The 17,461-nt window shown below is 45.0% G+C and overlaps 3 protein-coding genes across 9 annotated transcripts in view; 2 read left to right on the top strand and 1 right to left on the bottom strand.

Moving 5' to 3' along the window:
* Positions 1–891: 891 nt before the first annotated feature.
* On the top strand, positions 892–3,215 carry timm8b (translocase of inner mitochondrial membrane 8 homolog B (yeast)). The gene is made up of 2 exons (XM_085478977.1): positions 892–1,143; positions 2,017–3,215. The coding sequence occupies exons 1-2, from the start codon at positions 1,042–1,044 to the stop codon at positions 2,182–2,184; spliced, it is 270 nt and encodes an 89-aa protein (XP_085335103.1). The 5' UTR covers positions 892–1,041; the 3' UTR covers positions 2,185–3,215.
* On the bottom strand, positions 3,197–8,459 carry il4i1 (interleukin 4 induced 1). 2 transcript variants are annotated; one of them, XM_085478970.1, is made up of 8 exons: positions 8,230–8,459; positions 7,358–7,448; positions 6,928–7,142; positions 6,677–6,789; positions 6,232–6,433; positions 6,090–6,158; positions 5,876–6,012; positions 3,197–4,388 (listed from the first exon to the last, which is right to left on the bottom strand). In XM_085478970.1, the coding sequence occupies exons 2-8, from the start codon at positions 7,386–7,388 to the stop codon at positions 3,626–3,628; spliced, it is 1,530 nt and encodes a 509-aa protein (XP_085335096.1). In that variant the 5' UTR covers positions 7,389–7,448; positions 8,230–8,459; the 3' UTR covers positions 3,197–3,625. The 2 variants fall into 2 exon arrangements, with proteins under 2 accessions (XP_085335096.1, XP_085335097.1); XM_085478971.1 differs by having other exon boundaries at positions 7,358–8,292; positions 8,410–8,443.
* A 2,392-nt stretch (positions 8,460–10,851) lies between these two features.
* snx19b (sorting nexin 19b) overlaps positions 10,852–17,461 on the top strand; it is a 58,730-nt gene continuing 52,120 nt past the window's right edge. For 3 of the 6 annotated variants that reach the window (XR_014923914.1, XM_085478968.1, XM_085478965.1), the window contains exons 1-8: positions 10,853–11,056; positions 11,616–11,893; positions 12,004–12,198; positions 13,215–14,435; positions 16,240–16,438; positions 16,549–16,649; positions 16,741–16,860; positions 17,062–17,186. Coding sequence is in view for 5 of the 6 variants with exons in the window: in XM_085478968.1 (XP_085335094.1) it covers positions 11,690–11,893; positions 12,004–12,198; positions 13,215–14,435; positions 16,240–16,438; positions 16,549–16,649; positions 16,741–16,860; positions 17,062–17,186 (2,165 nt within the window). In the remaining variant the exon portion in view is untranslated. Of the gene's footprint in view, positions 11,435–11,591; positions 11,894–12,003; positions 12,199–13,214; positions 14,436–16,239; positions 16,439–16,548; positions 16,650–16,740; positions 16,861–17,061; positions 17,187–17,461 lie in introns of all 6 variants that reach the window. The other 3 variants (XM_085478969.1, XM_085478966.1, XM_085478967.1) reach the window with 3 other exon arrangements.

Genomic DNA, 17,461 nt, shown 5'->3' with positions numbered 1-17,461 from the left:
GTGGCGTCACAAAGATTGTGGGTGTTCGAGATGATCACCTAATTATTATGTATTTTAAATAAATACCAATAACTAATAATAGTATTATATGGTGTGCTATGTGGACTACAACATTTGTTTCATTCCTATTAAGTGTCTGTTTTTAGAAGGTGGTCAACTGTGGCTGTACAAAACAACACAAGAAATAAATGAATCTAAAATAATTAATACGTTTTATTTATATTATGGTTTTATATGTTTACAGATATTTTCTTTTTTTATTAAGCTTTATATTTTGTGTTTTTGGTTTTTAAACTATGGACATAAAGTTTGACAATAAATATCGACTGATCGAATTGCAGCAAATGATATAAAAATGTATGGGAAGCAATAAATCACTAATTGTTTTTCTTAATTAATTTCTTAATTATTGTAGAACCATCTGCAGTACCTCTTCAATGTCAACCTTTTATTTTGTTAAAACAATGATTTGCTGACTGACTGTTTTAGTCTTCCATACTCGTGGAACATCATACAATTAGAAAACTAAATGCCACCAGAGTCCTCTGAGAAATGTCTGCAGAGACACAGGCATGTTTGTGATCAGGTAAAGAAGACATAAATGTGTTTTTACTGCGCTGACTCCACCACTACAATTCATTCATACACACTTTCATAATTAAGAGGTAAATTAACAGCACCAGTGTTTTGTTTGTTGTTATTTTATTTTCTGACTTCTTTATGTGAAAATAAACTGTGAGTTCTCTGTAATCCTCATTCCTTCTATAAAACACGTCTCTACAGCTGGATGTGAAACATGCGTCTGTACGCTAATAACCGTACCGGTCGGTGTTTGGGGGGTTGCTGCTCAACATGAAACATCTTTGCACGCGTCCTTTGTTGCGTCGCATTTAGCGCGTCAAACAACGCAAACAGGAAGCGCCGCCGTCTGCAGGGCACCGTGTGATTAGCGCTGTTTCCCAAACCGCGCCGGTGGAAGAGAAGGTCACCTCTGTGCTTGAGCAGTGCTCGGAGCTCCTGTGCAGCCGACGGGCAGAAGACATGGACGGCTTTGATAACTTGAGCGCGTCGGAGAAGGCAGAGGCGACGCAGCTGCAGCGCATGATCGCTGTCGAGCAGCAGAAAGCGCAGTTCCAGGCTCAGGTCTGTAAGAGGACGGGGGCTGACTGTCCTCCGACAGATGTAGTTCATTGCACGACGTGATCTGACGTCTTACACGTGCTTAGTTGACCGTTAATGTCTCTGTACAAGAGACCAGTTTGTATTAGAACTGGACATCACACAGCTGGAAGAACATCTGCTTCTTGTCCAGGTGTTTCCGCGTTGAAGAACATAGAGTTAATATATCCTCTAGATCCACATGCTGAGCTTTGTTAACCGTGGATTCAAAGCTCGGCGTAATCCAGTCAGTACTGTGTGTGGTTACATTGCAGCTTTAAAGATGATCATTAATCGTTTATTTGACCTTTGGTATCGCTGGGATAATTGGTGGATGAATATGGAGCAGGTTAGCTGAATCACTAAACAGCAGATGTATAAGAAAATATGATGGATGTGGCTGTGGACAAATTTATTAAGGGGCGCTTCACAGCGAGCCGTGCTCTATAAGTGATAGACAGACCGAGTCAGTGAAGGAACTGGTAACCATCGTTGTGTGGAGAGCAGTGCACGTTAGTTGCTCCGTAGACAAGCATCCAGTGTGGCAGCTGGTAACCTTTCCCCCTCTCATTCTATATAAACATTCATAGAAGCAGCTCTCACAACCATAACAGGCAGAAGACATGTGTTTTTAACTCCATGCACATCAGTTCTGTGATTGATTTAAATAGTTTCCTGTACACACAGAAACATGCTGTCTTCTAGAGTCCGGCATGAATCTTGGTTACATGTGTTCAGTAATCAGATTTCAGCCTTTTCTTTTTTAATAAACATTAACTGGCATCAGCCGCGATGCTTCGACATTCTATAAATAACACTGAGCTGAATCAGTTCCCGTCTGTGTCCTGTGGTTTGCAGGTGCACAGTTTCACCGACGTCTGCTGGGATAAATGTGTGGACACTCCGGGCTCAAAGCTGGACTACAGGACAGAGACGTGCCTGGTGAGCTGCGTGGAGCGATTCATTGACACCACCCTCAGCATCACCAACCGCTTCACACAGATGGTGCAGAAAGGCACTCAGTGATAACGCACCGCAGTCAGACTGTATTATGTTTTTTTTTTATTCCTAACTTGATGGGAGATGACACGAAGAAGACTTTGTGTACGTGGGTATAACAGCTGGCGTTTGAGAGATGATGAGGAACTCTTATGGGGGGAGGGGTGTAGTCATATGATCAAACTGGAGGAAGGAAGGGAGAGGAAATCTGCAAGCCTGGAGAAGTGTGGTAATAATAAATCTTAAATGTTTCACCTGAAGAAACAATGTTGCCTGATGTTTTTTCCCTTTCATCCATCTGAAACTTCAAGATTATTATTTACTTTCCTAAACGACATCTATAGAGCTGAAAGCAAAGGCTGGGCAGCTCCTCGCTTGGCACCTTCTGCTTTCTCTTGAAAGCAGAAGGTGCTTCTGCGTTATGTTCTGATCAATAGTAGACGAGGAAAATGATAGAGAATTATAATTGTTATTCTGTCAGTGCATATCGCAGAGGAGTCTGAGTCCACTCAGTCTGCTTTAAATACTCGATTTCAGGACATTTCTCTACTCCTAGAGTTTTATGTCAAAAAGAGAGGCTATCAATAATCATTTCAGCACTCGAAAAGCTCCACTCAGGTGAAAATCTAATGCCATTAGAAGGGAGGTGGGCTTAGAGGAGCAGTCTGGAGTTAGGAAGAATTCAAACACTGTCTTTTTTTTATCCAAACAGCTGCATAAATGTAATGGAGTTGTTCACTTAGAATCTAGCACCAAAAATTCAGTGTTTGCATTAATTATATGTTGAGTGACCTGCAGCTCCATGCACATGTTAAAAAGTAACTGCAAAGAGCTCATCACAGCAAACAGGCAAACTGTGCCGCTGCCAGGAGCTAGTCTGTTAGTGTTCCACCACATTAAATATGAACCAGCCGTTTTTCATGCTTACATCTTTTTACTTCGAGTCATACGCTGACAGGGAAAATCCAGAGATTTACTTTGTGGTTCAACATACGTGCAAAATGAAGTCATGAAGTACCGTGTAGATAAAATTAAATAAAACATAAATGAATGAATCACAGGGCTCTGTCCATTGTTCATCCACTTTTTCTGCAAACAAGTTTCAACGTAATGTAACATAGAAAGATTTCTGCACTTAATCCGACTGAAACTTGGTATTTAGACACAGGAGGAACTTTAAGAGCGAAGCGCTGCAAATCTGATCAAAGTGCCTGTAACAGACAAACCTTTTGTCTATCAATTAATAGATGCACATCAACAGTACATTCATAACAGAAAATAAACATCACACTGGAGTGACTACTACTACTACTACTACTGCCTGTTATCCGTCTCAGGGTACGGCCACCAAAGTTAGCTCTCCAGAGGCTTGGGGGTTCCAGGAGCACACAGCACTGAGCTGGAACAGTGTTCATGAAATCAGACGATAAAGGAGTGAACATGGAATAAACGTTTGCTGCATGAAACACTACAGTGTAAGACTGTTAACATTTTTAGCTGCCCTGAGTGCAGACTTGATGGACGTTTCGATCCATCCGTGAGGTGTGGCTGTGTGCTCCCCTGCAAAGTGTACCCGTCCCTCACTCTGGAACAGTTCTCTGGCATAGAGCCCCTGCTGGTAAGGTGTGAACAGGACAAAGGCTCCCAGACTGTAAGGATCCAAGCCCCACTTCTTCACCAGCCCCCCTGTCCACAAAGGCCTGATGTACTCTCCATGGATCTTCACCAAGTCCTCCAGGACCACAGCCATCAGCTCCCCATCATTCATGCCCTGGAAGAGGGCGGAGTCGTCAGAGCAGGTGTAGGATGCCAGCAGTGCACCTGCGGATGTCCCGGGGAAGCTGTGGCTGGGGTAGTAGATGAAGCGAGCGGGACGGTCTGTGATGCTCTTCCCTCCTCTGATGCCCTCTTTATCCCAGAAGCGCTCCTTGAAACTAAGCACCACCTTTGTGGAGCTGGTGTAGTGAACTGAGCGCAGGGCCTCCATCTTGTCCCCAGAGAGAGGGGGCTGAAAGTCAATGAACAGGGTGGCCTTGGCTGTGGCAGTGACCAGGGTGTAGTCCACCGTTAGGTTAGTCAGGGAGTTGTGCTGGTCCTGATAGGTGATGGTCACATTTCTACCACCTGTCTGGTTTATGAGCTTGACCTTGGAGTTGAGGAGGATGGTGGCATTTAAGACCTGATAGAAAGCTCTGGGCAGGTGTTCAAAGCCATCAGTCACCTCAAAGTACCTGAAAGAAATTCAAGAAAACATCCCTTAATACACAATACTCCGCTAAAGCTGAACTAATCATTTATTTTCTATAAATTTGAATTATGCCAATCAGCCATAACATTGTGACCATTATGTGCCCCTTTCACTGCCACGGAAGCTCTGACCCATCGAGGCCTGGACTCCCCCAGACCCCTAAGGTGTGCTGTGGCATCTGGCACCAAGTTAGCGACAGATCATTTGATCCTGTAAGTGGCGAGGTGTGGCCTCCGTGGAGTGTATAATAGTGTCCATGGTCTGCAACGATGCTCAGGTAGGTGCTACGTGTCAAAGTATCATCCACATGGATGGTAGGACCCAGGGTTTCCCAGCAGAACATCGCCCCAAGCATCACACTGCCTCTGCCGCCTCACCTTCTACCCACAATGCATCCTGGTGCCAGGTGTTGCCTGGGTAAGCGACACATGCACACCTGATGTAAAACGTGACTCACCAGACGAGGCCCCCTTCTTCCATTGCTCCGTGGTCCAGTTCTGATGCTGATCATTGGTGGTTTTGGTGGTGGGCAGTGGTCAGCTCGGGCACCCTGACTGGTCTGCAGCTACACAGCAACCAAACTCTGTCAATTCTGACACTTTTCTATTGCACTCAGCTTGAACCTCTTTCAGCTGTTTGCTCTTCGTCTGTTGGATCGGACCACATGGGCCAGTCTTTATTGCCCACATGCATCAGTGAGTCTTGACTGTCCACGGCCCTGTCGCTGGTTACTGTTGCTTGGAGATGCTCTGACCCAGCTGTTTTATCGTTAGGTTTTCCTGCTTCTAACGTCAACTTTGAGGACAAAATGTTTACTTGCTCCTTAATTTATCTCACCAACTAATAGGTGCCATGATGAGGAGAGAATCAGTGTTCTTCACTTCACCTGTCAGTGGTCACAGTGTTATAAGTAATAAGAAAAATTACACATATAATCACCTGTATTTATATAGCGCTTTCCTAGTCCCTAAGGACCCCAAAGCGTTTTACACATCCAGTCATCCACACATTCACACACTGGTGATGGCAGCTACGTTGTAGCCACAGCCACCCTGGGGCGCACTGACAGAGGCGAGGCTGCCGGACACTGGCGCCACCGGGCCCTCTGACCACCACCAGTAGGCAACGGGTGAAGTGTCTTGCCCAAGGACACAACGACCGAGACTGTCCAAGCCGGGGCTCGAACCGGCAACCTTCCGATTACAAGGCGAACTCCCAACTCTTGAGCCACGATCGCCCCATATAACATATACAGTAATGACGAAACAAAGGAGAAGTGCCACATGAATCTGTTCCCTCAGCTCTACAAAGTGTTTAAATCAACTATTTTGCCCTTTTGGAGTACAGTCTAACAATGGTGGCACTAGAAGGTATGGAAGACCAACCACTCAGAATCAGAAGCATATCTTAGCTGCTGTTCCTCTTCCCTGGCTTCTTAACATCCCACTGTGACATATGAATATTTCTTACTCAACGTTGTCACTGATGTCTGTCTGCATGTACATCATCTCGATCAGTGATGTGTAGAAGAGGCTGTTTTCATTCAGGATGTCCCCAATCATCCTCAGGGCTCCACGGCTCAGATTGCCCTCCTTCACCAGATACTCCTGTGAGGACATTTCCCCCCAACAGATTACAGCTGCGATCGGTATGACATCGAGTGTCAAGGTAATTAAACCTTTACCTTCACTGTGTAGGAGTCATATTTATCCAATGTGGCACTACAGCCGATTGCCTTCACATCATCTCTCACCTGTGTGAAAATCACAATATTTACAAGACAAGATTCACACTGACATGTGCAACAAAGCAGCACATGAACAAACCTTCCACAGCGCCTGGCTGAAGAGCTGAGCGGCCGTTTTCCCCCTCTCCCTGTCAGACAAGCTGTAGTTGAGCACGCTGGGGTTGTTTTCAACTGTATAGGTTTTATGTAGCTCTCCGTTTACCAAGTAGTAGGTGTTGATGTCATCTTGGATGAAGCGGTTCATAGGTATTTGTAATTTGGACGCAAAAGAAAGCAAAATCCTGTGACATAAGCACATTAGTTATCCTGTGTGAATATATACGGTATTTTAACCATTTAGCTAGAAGATCTTTAGTGTTTTGTTAGACTCTTCCTAGTTACTTAGAGGCTCAAATCTTACAAGTACTGAAAACTCTACAGGCTAGTACATTTCTTCTGGCATCATTCAGTTCTTACTTCCAACAGGATATTTTCCTTGATTAAATGAGGGGGTGTCTATTTGCCATGTGCGTCTCTTTACTCACTTATGAAAGCTTGGGATCCTCATGGCCCCCAGTTCTGCATACCAGCCCTCTCTTCTGTTCCTGAAGGTCTCCACACGTCCTCCGATACGATTACTGGCCTCGATTATGGTCACCTTTGATGTCCAAGGGGACACACAGCCATGACACTCAGTTTGAAAAGCATATGCACTTTTAGCACCAACAGTAATGACTCAGAAAATTACTCCCAGAGAGAGTGTAGTTTAAATATTTTTTCCCTGACTGTAAATTACCTTATGTCCAGCATCTTCTAGAAACTTGGCAGCCGTCAGTCCAGCGATGCCCCCGCCGACGATTGCTACGTGTCGAGGCGTCTTTGTAGCAGGAAGACCTTTCTTCACGATGTCAAGAAGCTCGCTGTAGTCTGTGTCTTGGAGGCATTCAAACAGGGGATCTCCTATTATCCCATTCACAGTGAGCACCACAGCCGCCACCAGAACCAGAGGAACTGATGGTGACAGAAAAGATGTTAACTCAGCCGATGAAGTCAAACTGTGGCTCATAAAAAAATCCCTCAAGGGGTTGCCAAGTAACCACAAAGTCCCAGTTTCCTTCCTTTACTGCTAACTTTATAAATAGAGGAGAAATGACGAGAAGATACCGGATTTTCCCAGTTAGGGTTTTTTATGAGAGTGACTTTGCAGCAGCTTGTTTTGTACTCACAGAGTTTGCACAGTGCCATGTGAGACGTCATCTCGACGATGGAACTCCACAGTCTGGCCTTTTTTTTCACACCGTGAGAGGAAATGGAAACCTAACGGACACAAGCTCTAAATTAAGTTGGCGAGGCTCAGGCAGAACAGTTACGAACAAAGAAAAGCCTAAAATTGTCTTTTTTAAAATATGCTGGAAACAATATACAACACATTAAATCTCCCAAAAGCACCAGTAGTGATTTCAGTTAATAAATCCAGAGTGAAAGCAGTGCAGGCCGTGTTTCACTCACCTCTGTCAAAGGTAGTGTCTCGTAAGTTGTCATGAGCCTGTTCATGGCTGAGGAGGAATGACCCACAGACCCTCACAGAGCTAACCTATCAACCCTGTGACTCACCGTATGAAATAAGGCTTTCTGAAAAACCCGGACGCATGGCATGTGTGAAATTGCACACAAGGTCATTTTAATGAGCGACTGTGTGGCTCCCTCCGGTCTTTCAGAAATATTTTCCCACACTGGCTCCAGAGTCAACCACACTGAACAAATCAGATTAGTGAGGTTATACTAGTCATCAGCATACCTCGTTTTACTCCGTCTTCACTCGTTTTCATATCTGACCTGAAAAGGCTCATTTAGTGGTGGCCAAAAAAATGCCCCAGTCAGACCTAAAGCTGCATTACATTACATTCATAATCTAAGGAGCTTGGAAAGAAAGGCGTCTGGACTTCTTTAAGTTGCTTGAAAAGCAAAAGTGAAGACTACGATGACCTGGATGACTGAGAACCTTCACAGACATTGCACTCATAACAACATATGTACTTTTATTAAATTTACTATAACTGTCTATACAGTAAAGACCACAGGATGTGCAAACACTCACCTCTCAGCTCCTTCTGTGTCCGGGACATAATAGCACATGGAAGGCAGTTATATGATGTGGAAACTGAAACCAAAGTGGCAAGTGTTAAGTTTCATTTTCCGACTTTCATGTCCTCAGTTTTCATTTCTATATTTTTGTTTTCTTTTTTCTTTTTATGTGATGAGAAAGAAATTATTTTACCTCTCATCACAGCTTTCCCTGCTTCCCATAGAACAGAAGCTGATGTTTCGGGAGTGTCATTATAGTCTAAATACGAAGTCCACTCTTTTTTAAAATATTTAATAAAGTCTTCATCTTTAAGTAGTGATATATTAAATCTCCAGTTTTTTCTTGGCGTAGTATTATTCTTGTGCATTAGTGTTAAAGATACAGGACCATGATCGCTGACAGCTATAGGATGAATCTCAGTGTCTGAAATGTCGTTCAGCAGTGAGCTGCTGACCAAAAAATAATCCAGACGAGAGTAGGAGTGATGGACATGTGAGAAAAAAGTATATTCCTTACTGGTGGGGTGAAGGGAGCGCCATGCATCGCAAAGACCAAAGTCGCTCATATACTGTTTGATTATATTTGTGGACTGCCAATTACGCTGAGTTCCCGCTGTATTGAGCCTATCCATGTCTTCATTTAGTCCAAGGTTGAGGTCGCCTCCAAGAACAAGTGTGCCATCTAAGTGTTCAGAGAGTGCACTGAAAAAAACGTTTTCATTTCTGAAATGAAATGAAAGAAGGGAATCTGACACTCCCCAGATAATTTTATAAACAAAGGAAATAACCGAGGAAGTATTTAATTACCTGTGGTATTTAAAGAAAAATGTCTGTATCCAGCGTAAAAGCTGGATTTTACAGCAAGAAAATCAGTAAACACTGATTTTTATAGCTCAGCTCACACTCACGGGTTGTGAATTTAACAGTATCTACATTGATGTATAGCTGAGCACAGCATTGTTCTAAGTCATGGGTCAGTGTATGGAAAAACTCCAAGGCTGATGAACTAATGAGGCTTTGGGAGTTAAGTCAGCCATGTTCATGTATGATGTGAAAGGTACAGCTCAGCCTGCACCCTGAGGAGAAGCTCAGCTCAATAAATCTACTCAATATGTTTGGGGGGAAAGTACCACACAAGCTCAGAGAGTTCGTTCTTTTCATGCTCCTTTGAACTGAACTAAAATTCAGCTGCTGTTGATTTACAGAAATACTTCAGATGAACCTGCTCTCTTTCTTTTTAACATTTTGAGATTGTTTCCAAGTCACGTGAAGAAAAGAACATTTTAATCGTGAGTGGTGAGGTATTCATCAGCACTTCTTCTGCTCACGAATTAACTTCCTGTGTTTGGATTCTGTGGTCCCGGCAGTGTATTTTAAAGACTGAGAGTAAGTCGTTTAAAAAAAATCTCAGTATAGTTTTGGGAGGATGAACCAGTTTGAATAAAGAACACACATCGTGTCGGGAAAAGTTAAACCATCGTGAAGAGATCTGAATGGGATGAACTGGGAAACGACTGGAGCCAAACTGGATCTGAGCTTGATGAAATCTGAATCCACGATTCTTATCTGGACTGTGACCAGGACACAGTAGGCTATACCGAGACATTAGACATCCGTCGTGGATCCACTGAGACTCCTTTGGTGATTTTTCAGTAGACCGTATCTATCAAATTTAATGACTGAATCTGTGAACAGATTTCAACATGTAATGTTCAGACCACAGACTGTTTGCAGGCTCACTTTAACATGGATTTAACTCAGTTTTCGAGTCCTTTCAGCCTCATCCTGACTCAGATATTCACATCAGCTTCAAGATTCAACTGTGACAGCCCTCCAGTCAATGTGACCGACCACAGTGAATGAGTGAATAAATAAATGACTGAATATCAGAAACTTTACAGAGTACAGATATTTTTAAAAAAAATAGTTGTAATATATCCACGGGTTAGTGCTTCCATAATATTTTATTCACGGTTGCTGTTCAGAAACACGCACACGCAACAACAACAACAACAACAACATGATAGGACCCAGTACAGATTTTAAGTCGACGGGGCACGATTGTGCGTCCGGCATCCCTGCACTGCACCGCAGACCACGCCCCGTCACGTAAAGTAAACGTTTTCAGTGCAAGCAAACTGGCTGACAGACTGACAGCATCGCACAGAGTTAGAAAGATGGAGACTTCAGATTATATTGTGACCTGATGATAAATCCATTATGCAAGTTGATGAGTGAATGAGTGTAAAGTGTGTACACAAAATAGCAAACTAATATTTAATTTGTAAAAATGCAAATTACAGACTGATTTCCAATGTCTCCATGTGTTTTTTTATGTGTAATGTCTTTACTTATATTGGTGAATAGACTTTAGTGAACAGGACTTACAAAGAGGGATTTTTAACTGGATAAATCAAAGATATATAAAAGTCGCTTTGCCATAAACTGATTGCGTTGCGACAGGAATGCTGTCTGTGTCTCACGATGACTTGATATCATTCGTGAGGGATACATTTGAAATACATTTCACATATTATAGGCCAACAAGCCATTTACTGCAGTTTGAATACGGGCAATCACTTTTTGGCAAATACCGGAAGTCGGTTGCCTCCGAAGCCTTAGAGCCTGCCCCAATCGATACGTCATAGCTCGCAATACAGGAAGTAAACAAACCAGACCGAGGAGTTGACGCCGAGAAGCTCACGAGACCTCTCGTTGAGTGCTGGACGGCTCGTGCAGGGTGCATGTCTGTCTGAGCTCGCGCTGTAGCTTGTTGTATGCGTTTATGAGCGGGCGTCGCGCGCTCCTGGAGTGACGTGTCTTTGGTTCAGCACTGTAAGGTTGGTATGTGCGTGCTGCAGCTCTGACAAATACAGCGCTTCTCTTCATTTCAGCATCTTTACAAAGAAGCAGCGATGCCGCTCATGTTTCCAGCTACCTCTCTGCTGCTGTTACTGGCGTAGGAAGCAGCTAAAGGGCAGACATTAATCTTGACATCTTGCTTAGCTGCTGTCTCAGCCTGTCGGACGTACACCGTCATGAAACATCTGAGCGGAGTTCGGTCTCCGCACGACAGTTAATGCCTTTGGGCTAACGCTAGTACCACCGCAGCATAGCTACACCGGGTTAGCTAGTGAAGCATGAAGCACGGCACAACCAGCGTTAGCTTGTAGCGTACACGCGCTGGCTCAGCAGATACGAGACACATCGTCCCTGAGGTCAGTGAAGCATTTTACAACACTTCTTCTGTTTGCTGTCAGTACGTGATAAGCAGCGTGGATGATATGTTTGTGTTACACATTCATCCCCTTTACTTCAACTTACCCCACTCTGCTTGCACTCAGCTTCCCGTCCTGTTTCCGATGTGCCACTCAGGTGTTATCGTTTTGGTTCTTTAAGGAGTGATGGTACCCGGCACGCCTGATCTTCACTTCTCCAGTTGAGGCCAGTGAGAAAGCAAACCCTGCAGCATCATGGCTGAGGTGTGGGGACAGAGGAGCTTGCTGGGCGTCGGTGTGGTGTTGGCCTGGCTGGTGCTGTTCCACCTGCTGGTCAACATCTGGCTGCTGTGTGTCTTCACCAGCCTGCTCTTGGTGCTCTGGGGCTGGCTCGGCTCGCAGACTGTTCTTGAGTCCAACAGTGTGATTCACCTGGAGAGGTTTATCACCTGGGAGCAAGTAGGTCTATAATTAATGATGGTTTACAGCTTGATGTTTTACAATATATGGATGTGATTATAAACGGTTTGGGCTAAGTTAACCTTAGACTCCTAATTACTAATTTTCAGATTCCAAAGTCTGAGAAGGATGAAAATGATCTGGACCAGGAGATCCACAACACAGTGAAGAAAATCATCAGAGACTTTGTCACCTCCTGGTACTCCACTGTGTCCTCTGAGAGTGCTTTTGAAACAGAGATTGAAGAAGCCATGATCTCCATGGCCATGGGGCTGAAACTGCGAGCAAGAACAGCTGACAGGAAGGTACTGAGCTTTAAAGGAGCAGGGAGCTTTCACAAGGTCTAACAATGTGCTTGCAAGAATTTTCTGTAGTTAATGTGAAGGCCAGGCACACTACAAGTACTTGAAGAACAAGTGTTTGTGTTAACCTGCCTACAGTTGTTGTTGCTATGGATGAGGAGCACTTGTAAATCTGCATTAAAATCTGTAAAGAGATTTCCAAAAGTCTGGGATGGTTAAAACCATCTATTAAAATAATGTATACAGGGTTGATACGTGTTAGTAAACAAGTCATTCTGGACTGTAGCTGGGTAAATATTAGGAAAGGTGTGACCCATTACCACAGGTCATGTGACTGTTGAGTTCTTTAACATCCTAGGACCTGCGTCCACATACGTGGACGTCACATTTTGGGTTATTTAGACTAAAATACTCAATTTTGCTCTACATGGGCCTGATATCCACTTACGAGGATGTCATCCTGCTACTGTTCTATCAACATATTAAATGAATATCCTCTGTATATGACAGGAAATAAGAGAAACCACAGTAGTTCCCTTTATGTACCAGCTCAGACTCTGAGAACCATGAGCTCTATAAGAAGCACTGTGTGGTAGGTGACAGCAGGTCCTGTGAGTTGCGATTTAGACTTCAAGTAGTTCAAATCGTCATATGAAGTATTTCAGCACACCCACTAACAGCTCAGCACCGGTCTATGGTATTCACCACAGAGATGCTCTAACCCCTTCTGCCTATTCGACCTTTGTCGGTGTCACTTTAGTCATTTTTCCTACGTCCAGCATAAAACAGAACAGACTATTTACTTGTGCCATCGTACAAGATGATCAGTAGCATTTGCTGCACAAAGGGTCACACCATTATTAGTGTATGTTACTGTATATTTGACCGTTAACGGCAACATTCACAGGAATTATTACGAGATTTCGTTGCTTGTAAAGAAACTAAATTAACATGCAGAATTAAAAATGGAGAGAATCAGAATTTCTCTAATGGGTCGTGTAAATGTGTGAATTCTGCAGGAACTGACCCAGAGGGTCCTCGATCTGTTCGGCTGCCATCTACAGGACTACATGAAAGCCAAGGAGCTGGTGACCGAGCAGCAGGTGTCTCTGAGAGCAAATGAGAGCAGCGAGAACGAGCAGCTGTGGAAGGCTTATTCCAGCATCAGCAGCCCTCACCTCGCCGTGACCAGCGAAACAGTGGAAGTCAACTATGTGAGGGCAGTCGCAGACTTGCTGCTGCACGTTTTAGTGCCTTCACCGCACTTGGAAACGCGCACTGGACGGTTTGTGGTTGGAGAGCTGATAACCTGTAATGTCCTGCTGCCTCTCGTTGCCAAACTGTCGGACCCTGACTGGTTAAACCTCCTCATACTTAAAATATTTGTCAGCCAACCGCCAGAAACAACAGAATCACCAAATTCATCCCCGCTCCTACCCTCTCCACCTGATGACCCAGAGGTCGCTCCAGCATGGCAGGCAGCACATGTTCCTCAAGAGAACAGCGACGTTCCTGCGCAGAGAGCGGAGGCTGAAAAGATCAATCACACAGAGACCGCCACGCCCGCTGCCGAGGATGTGCCCGACTCCGCGGAGGCGGACTTTCCACAACACAACGCCGAAGAAGATGAAACTGTTCGACCCTTTTTAAGGCGCTACACAAGAGGAAGCAAGTCAAACCCATTTTACCAGGAAAACGACTCTGACCCGGATTCTCCTTTGGCTGATTTTAAACGCAGTTCCAGCGATTCTTTGGTCATGATCGGACAAGATGATGGTCTGGATGACAGTAGGAAGGATTGCGCCACATCTGTCGAGACCAACTACGGGTTGGATTTGGAGGATGTTTGCCACAGTCCAGTGGACGGCCAAACCAAATTCCTGCTGAGCTCAGAATCGGAGGAGCAGACTAATGGCTGCGTCCTGCCATCGCTCAGCACAGCAGAGAGGGACTCCAGTATCAGCAGGATTCGTTCCTTGGACAGAGAAGGCAGTTCCCCGTCTATAATCGCCACCAGAGGCCTTCTTATAGGCGCAGAGCAGACTGGGGTAATGAATCCTAATGAGCTGAGTGTTGTCAGTACATTGCAGTGCTGTTCCTCTGTCCCCACGTTCAGTTTTGAGCCCCTCAGCAGCCCCGAGGGACCCGTCATCATCCAAAACCTCCGCATCACTGGAACCATCACGGCTAAGGAGCACCGAGGCACCGGCTCGCACCCCTACACACTTTACACCATCAAAGTAAGGACAATGTGACTTTGCTACGATGCAGTTGTTGGTTGGTGTTTACTGGGCTGATCGATGACCCACAGAAAAACACCCAGAGAGTGCTGCAGCACTGCTTTCAGGAGTGTCCTCTCTATCAGGCATTTGGCCATGATGATGAGCTTTTCTGCATTTGTGCAGTTTTTAGCACTGACAAATATAATGATGATAAAAGGCAGTAATTTTAATGTTTCAACATATTTAACTTTCAGTTTTGTTTAATAACTAAGAGTTTAAAACCCTGAAATACACAGAAACAGGACTCGTTCTGCACTGGGAGAAAGTTTTTAGAGCTTTACTAAAACGTTAAATAAATCAGTGCTAGGACGTTTGGATAGCAAGGTTAATATTAGACAAAGATAAAACCACTAAACACAAAACACAGGAGGTTCTTTATTAAGAGGAAAAAAGTCAGTTACACAGTATTCAAAGTAATGCCGTTTGTCATCCCCGCGCTGATGAGCGACCCGAAGGAGGGCTGGGGCCGAGCTTCAGCGGTGACTGAGTGAGGGTCTATTTGGACACTTTGTTCTCTCAGGTGGACATGAAATAAAACAGCAAAATTAATTTCACATAATTAATATCAGTTTTAGACCTTAACACAGTAACACTTAACACAAAGGGTAACATCTAGGTGCAGTTTCCCCCTCTGGGGGTGAGGGTACCTGGACCTGGGGTGTAAAGTATGTTTGGGGAGTGTGATTGTGTGTACAGTGTCTATTTGTCTGTCTTTACGTTGGGTGAGTGCTGAGTATTTGTATATGTGTATATGGGGGTGGGAATGCAGGTTTGTGTCTGTGTGGTGTGGCTGTGTCTATATGTCAGGTTGGGTCTTAGACTCCGCCCCTCTGGGAACATCCAAAGTATGGAGGCCTTTCTCCCCCCACCACACTCCCTGCCGGTGGCTGATGCCCTCGGGTGTCAGTGCGTTGGTGGTTCTTGGTGCGCGGCGCTGGGCGCTCAGGTATGTACCGGCTCACTCACAGTGGCTGCTTGGCACGGTCGGGCGCCCGTGGCTCGGTCAGGCCTTTTCTGGGGTGTGGGGTGCCCTCAGGCCTCTGGGCCTGGGGCTCGGTTCACTCTGGCACGGCTGGCTGCCCGCAGAGCCCACGGCACGTCACTGCAGCCCCCTCTGACCTCTGCTCCGTGGCTGCTGGGTGACCCCTCATTTGGGGCTCTCCTCAGCTCTTCCCAGGAGGGTGGCACAGATGCCCCTCTGATGGTCCTCCTTGGGTCCTCGTACTCTGGGGCCTCTGGATCTCCTCCATGCCTGCTTCATGCCCTGGGGTGGGGCTATGTCTCCCCACACTCCCTAGCAGATCGTTACATGGAGAAACCTTTTGAATACAAGCGTGCTGATCCACACGGGTGTTCACAGACACAAACTACCTTTCGTGGCTGCTACCTCACAGCACATTGTGCGCTGTAGGTCCTGCGTGCCACACAACAGCATTCAATATTTAATATTTACTGTTAGCTATTAATGTGGTGGTGCTGTGTTTATGTTGCTCTTTTTTTTTGCTTAGGGTTAGGGTTTCTCACTGTCCCTCTTCCCCTCTGTTTTTCTTTTCCTTTCCTTTCTTATCCCCCAGCCATGTCTGTCCCATCTGTAACAACTGAAGATAAAATAAAATAAATAAAAAATAAAAAAAACTTCATGTTTTCCTGCACTGACTGATGGGAATGCGAATACAGTCACAAACGTTTGGCCTGTACTGGTGCATTCTTACGTTCACTGGGATATCAGTGAAGCCTCACAGTTTGTTTTTTATCTTTACAGTATGAGACAGCAATGGCTTGTGAGAACCCGGCAAGCATCCAGGCCGGCTTTGAGGATGCAGAAACTGTACAGACGGGCTGTGAGAATCCATCTTCTGCTCAGTCTGTAGCCTATCACACGGTCAACAGACGCTACAGCGAGTTCCTCAATCTGCAGACACGACTGGAAGAAAAAACAGAGCTGAGGAAACTCATCAAAGGTACAGAAGCTTTATATTTTGCTCGACATTTGAAAGGAGTGTTGCAGTAGACCTTTGAGAACCTTAGAGAGTTTGTTTGTTCCAGTCTGACTCATCTGATCTTTTTCCAGGCGTGAAAGGTCCAAAGAAAATATTTCCAGACATGCCGTTTGGAAACATGGACAGTGATAAGATAGAAGCCAGGAAGGGCCTCCTGGAGACCTTTCTAAAAGTTGGTGGAAAACCTTTCTGTAGTGCACTCGTGTTGTTTGTTGGCCTGCTGCTACATTTCTGGTGGCTTCTTTCTGTTTCAACCTTTTCAGCAACTGTGCGGCATCCCTGAAATAGCCAACAGTGAGGAGATGCAGGAATTTCTCGCTCTCAACACAGATGCCAGGATCGCCTTTGTCAAGAAACCTTTCATTGTGTCACGCATAGACAAGGTGACTATTTCATTCTAACACGAGTGAGTGACACATGAGTGTTTGTGCTTAGTTTGCTGAGACGGAGCGCTGATATGAAGAAATGACCTGCTCTGGTTTCAGCTTGTGATGCCTCGTGGCAGCTGCTGTTGGGATTTGGCGCTCGATAAATAAACCTGAATAAATGGAATTGATACAGCTCATATGTGTTTACTCGTGCAGATTGTGGTGAACGCCATCGTTGACACCCTGAAGACGGCGTTTCCTCGCTCAGAGCCTCAGAGCCCCACAGAGGATAATGAGACTGAGGTGGATGGAGGCAAAATAGGTGCCGATAAGAAGACCAGGTAAGAAACACGTGCAGGCTCAGTGGAGCACGCTGCTTCCTGCGTCTATCCTGTGATCCTCTCACCATCAGAGCTAGCTAAGAGCAATGCTGTGAGGACTCACTTTTGTGTTTTTTGGAGTAGCTGCTGCACAAGAGTTTGAGCAGGTCGTCCACGAGTCAGAAGGTCAGCGGTTTGAGTCGGGTTAGATCACACAAGTTAAACCTATTTTTAAATTTTTGTGCTCCGGGTGCTGAATGTTTGTTTTTCTTACAGATGCAACATTTAGCGATACA

Source organism: Copadichromis virginalis, linkage group LG14 (assembly GCF_057382275.1).
Source record: "Copadichromis virginalis isolate Kocher_CV1m ecotype Utaka linkage group LG14, C_Virginalis_male_GT1.1, whole genome shotgun sequence".
Classification (NCBI taxonomy): Eukaryota; Metazoa; Chordata; class Actinopteri; order Cichliformes; family Cichlidae; genus Copadichromis; species Copadichromis virginalis.
Note: the sequence above shows the minus strand (reverse complement) of the source record. Positions and strands in the feature narration are given on the sequence as shown.

Bases quoted from the DNA above. Each gene is read 5' to 3' on its own strand.
- il4i1 (XM_085478970.1), bottom strand. From the start codon at position 7,388: ATGACGTCTCACATGGCACTGTGCAAACTCT. The intron at 6,434-6,676 runs GTGAGTAAAGAG...CTTATGTCACAG, and splicing joins AGGATCCCAAGCTTTCATAA to GATTTTGCTTTCTTTTGCGT. The intron at 6,013-6,089 runs GTAAAGGTTTAA...ATGTCCTCACAG, and splicing joins ATGACTCCTACACAGTGAAG to GAGTATCTGGTGAAGGAGGG.
- timm8b (XM_085478977.1), top strand. From the start codon at position 1,042: ATGGACGGCTTTGATAACTTGAGCGCGTCGGAGAAGGCAGAGGCGACG. The intron at 1,144-2,016 runs GTCTGTAAGAGG...TGTGGTTTGCAG, and splicing joins AAGCGCAGTTCCAGGCTCAG to GTGCACAGTTTCACCGACGT.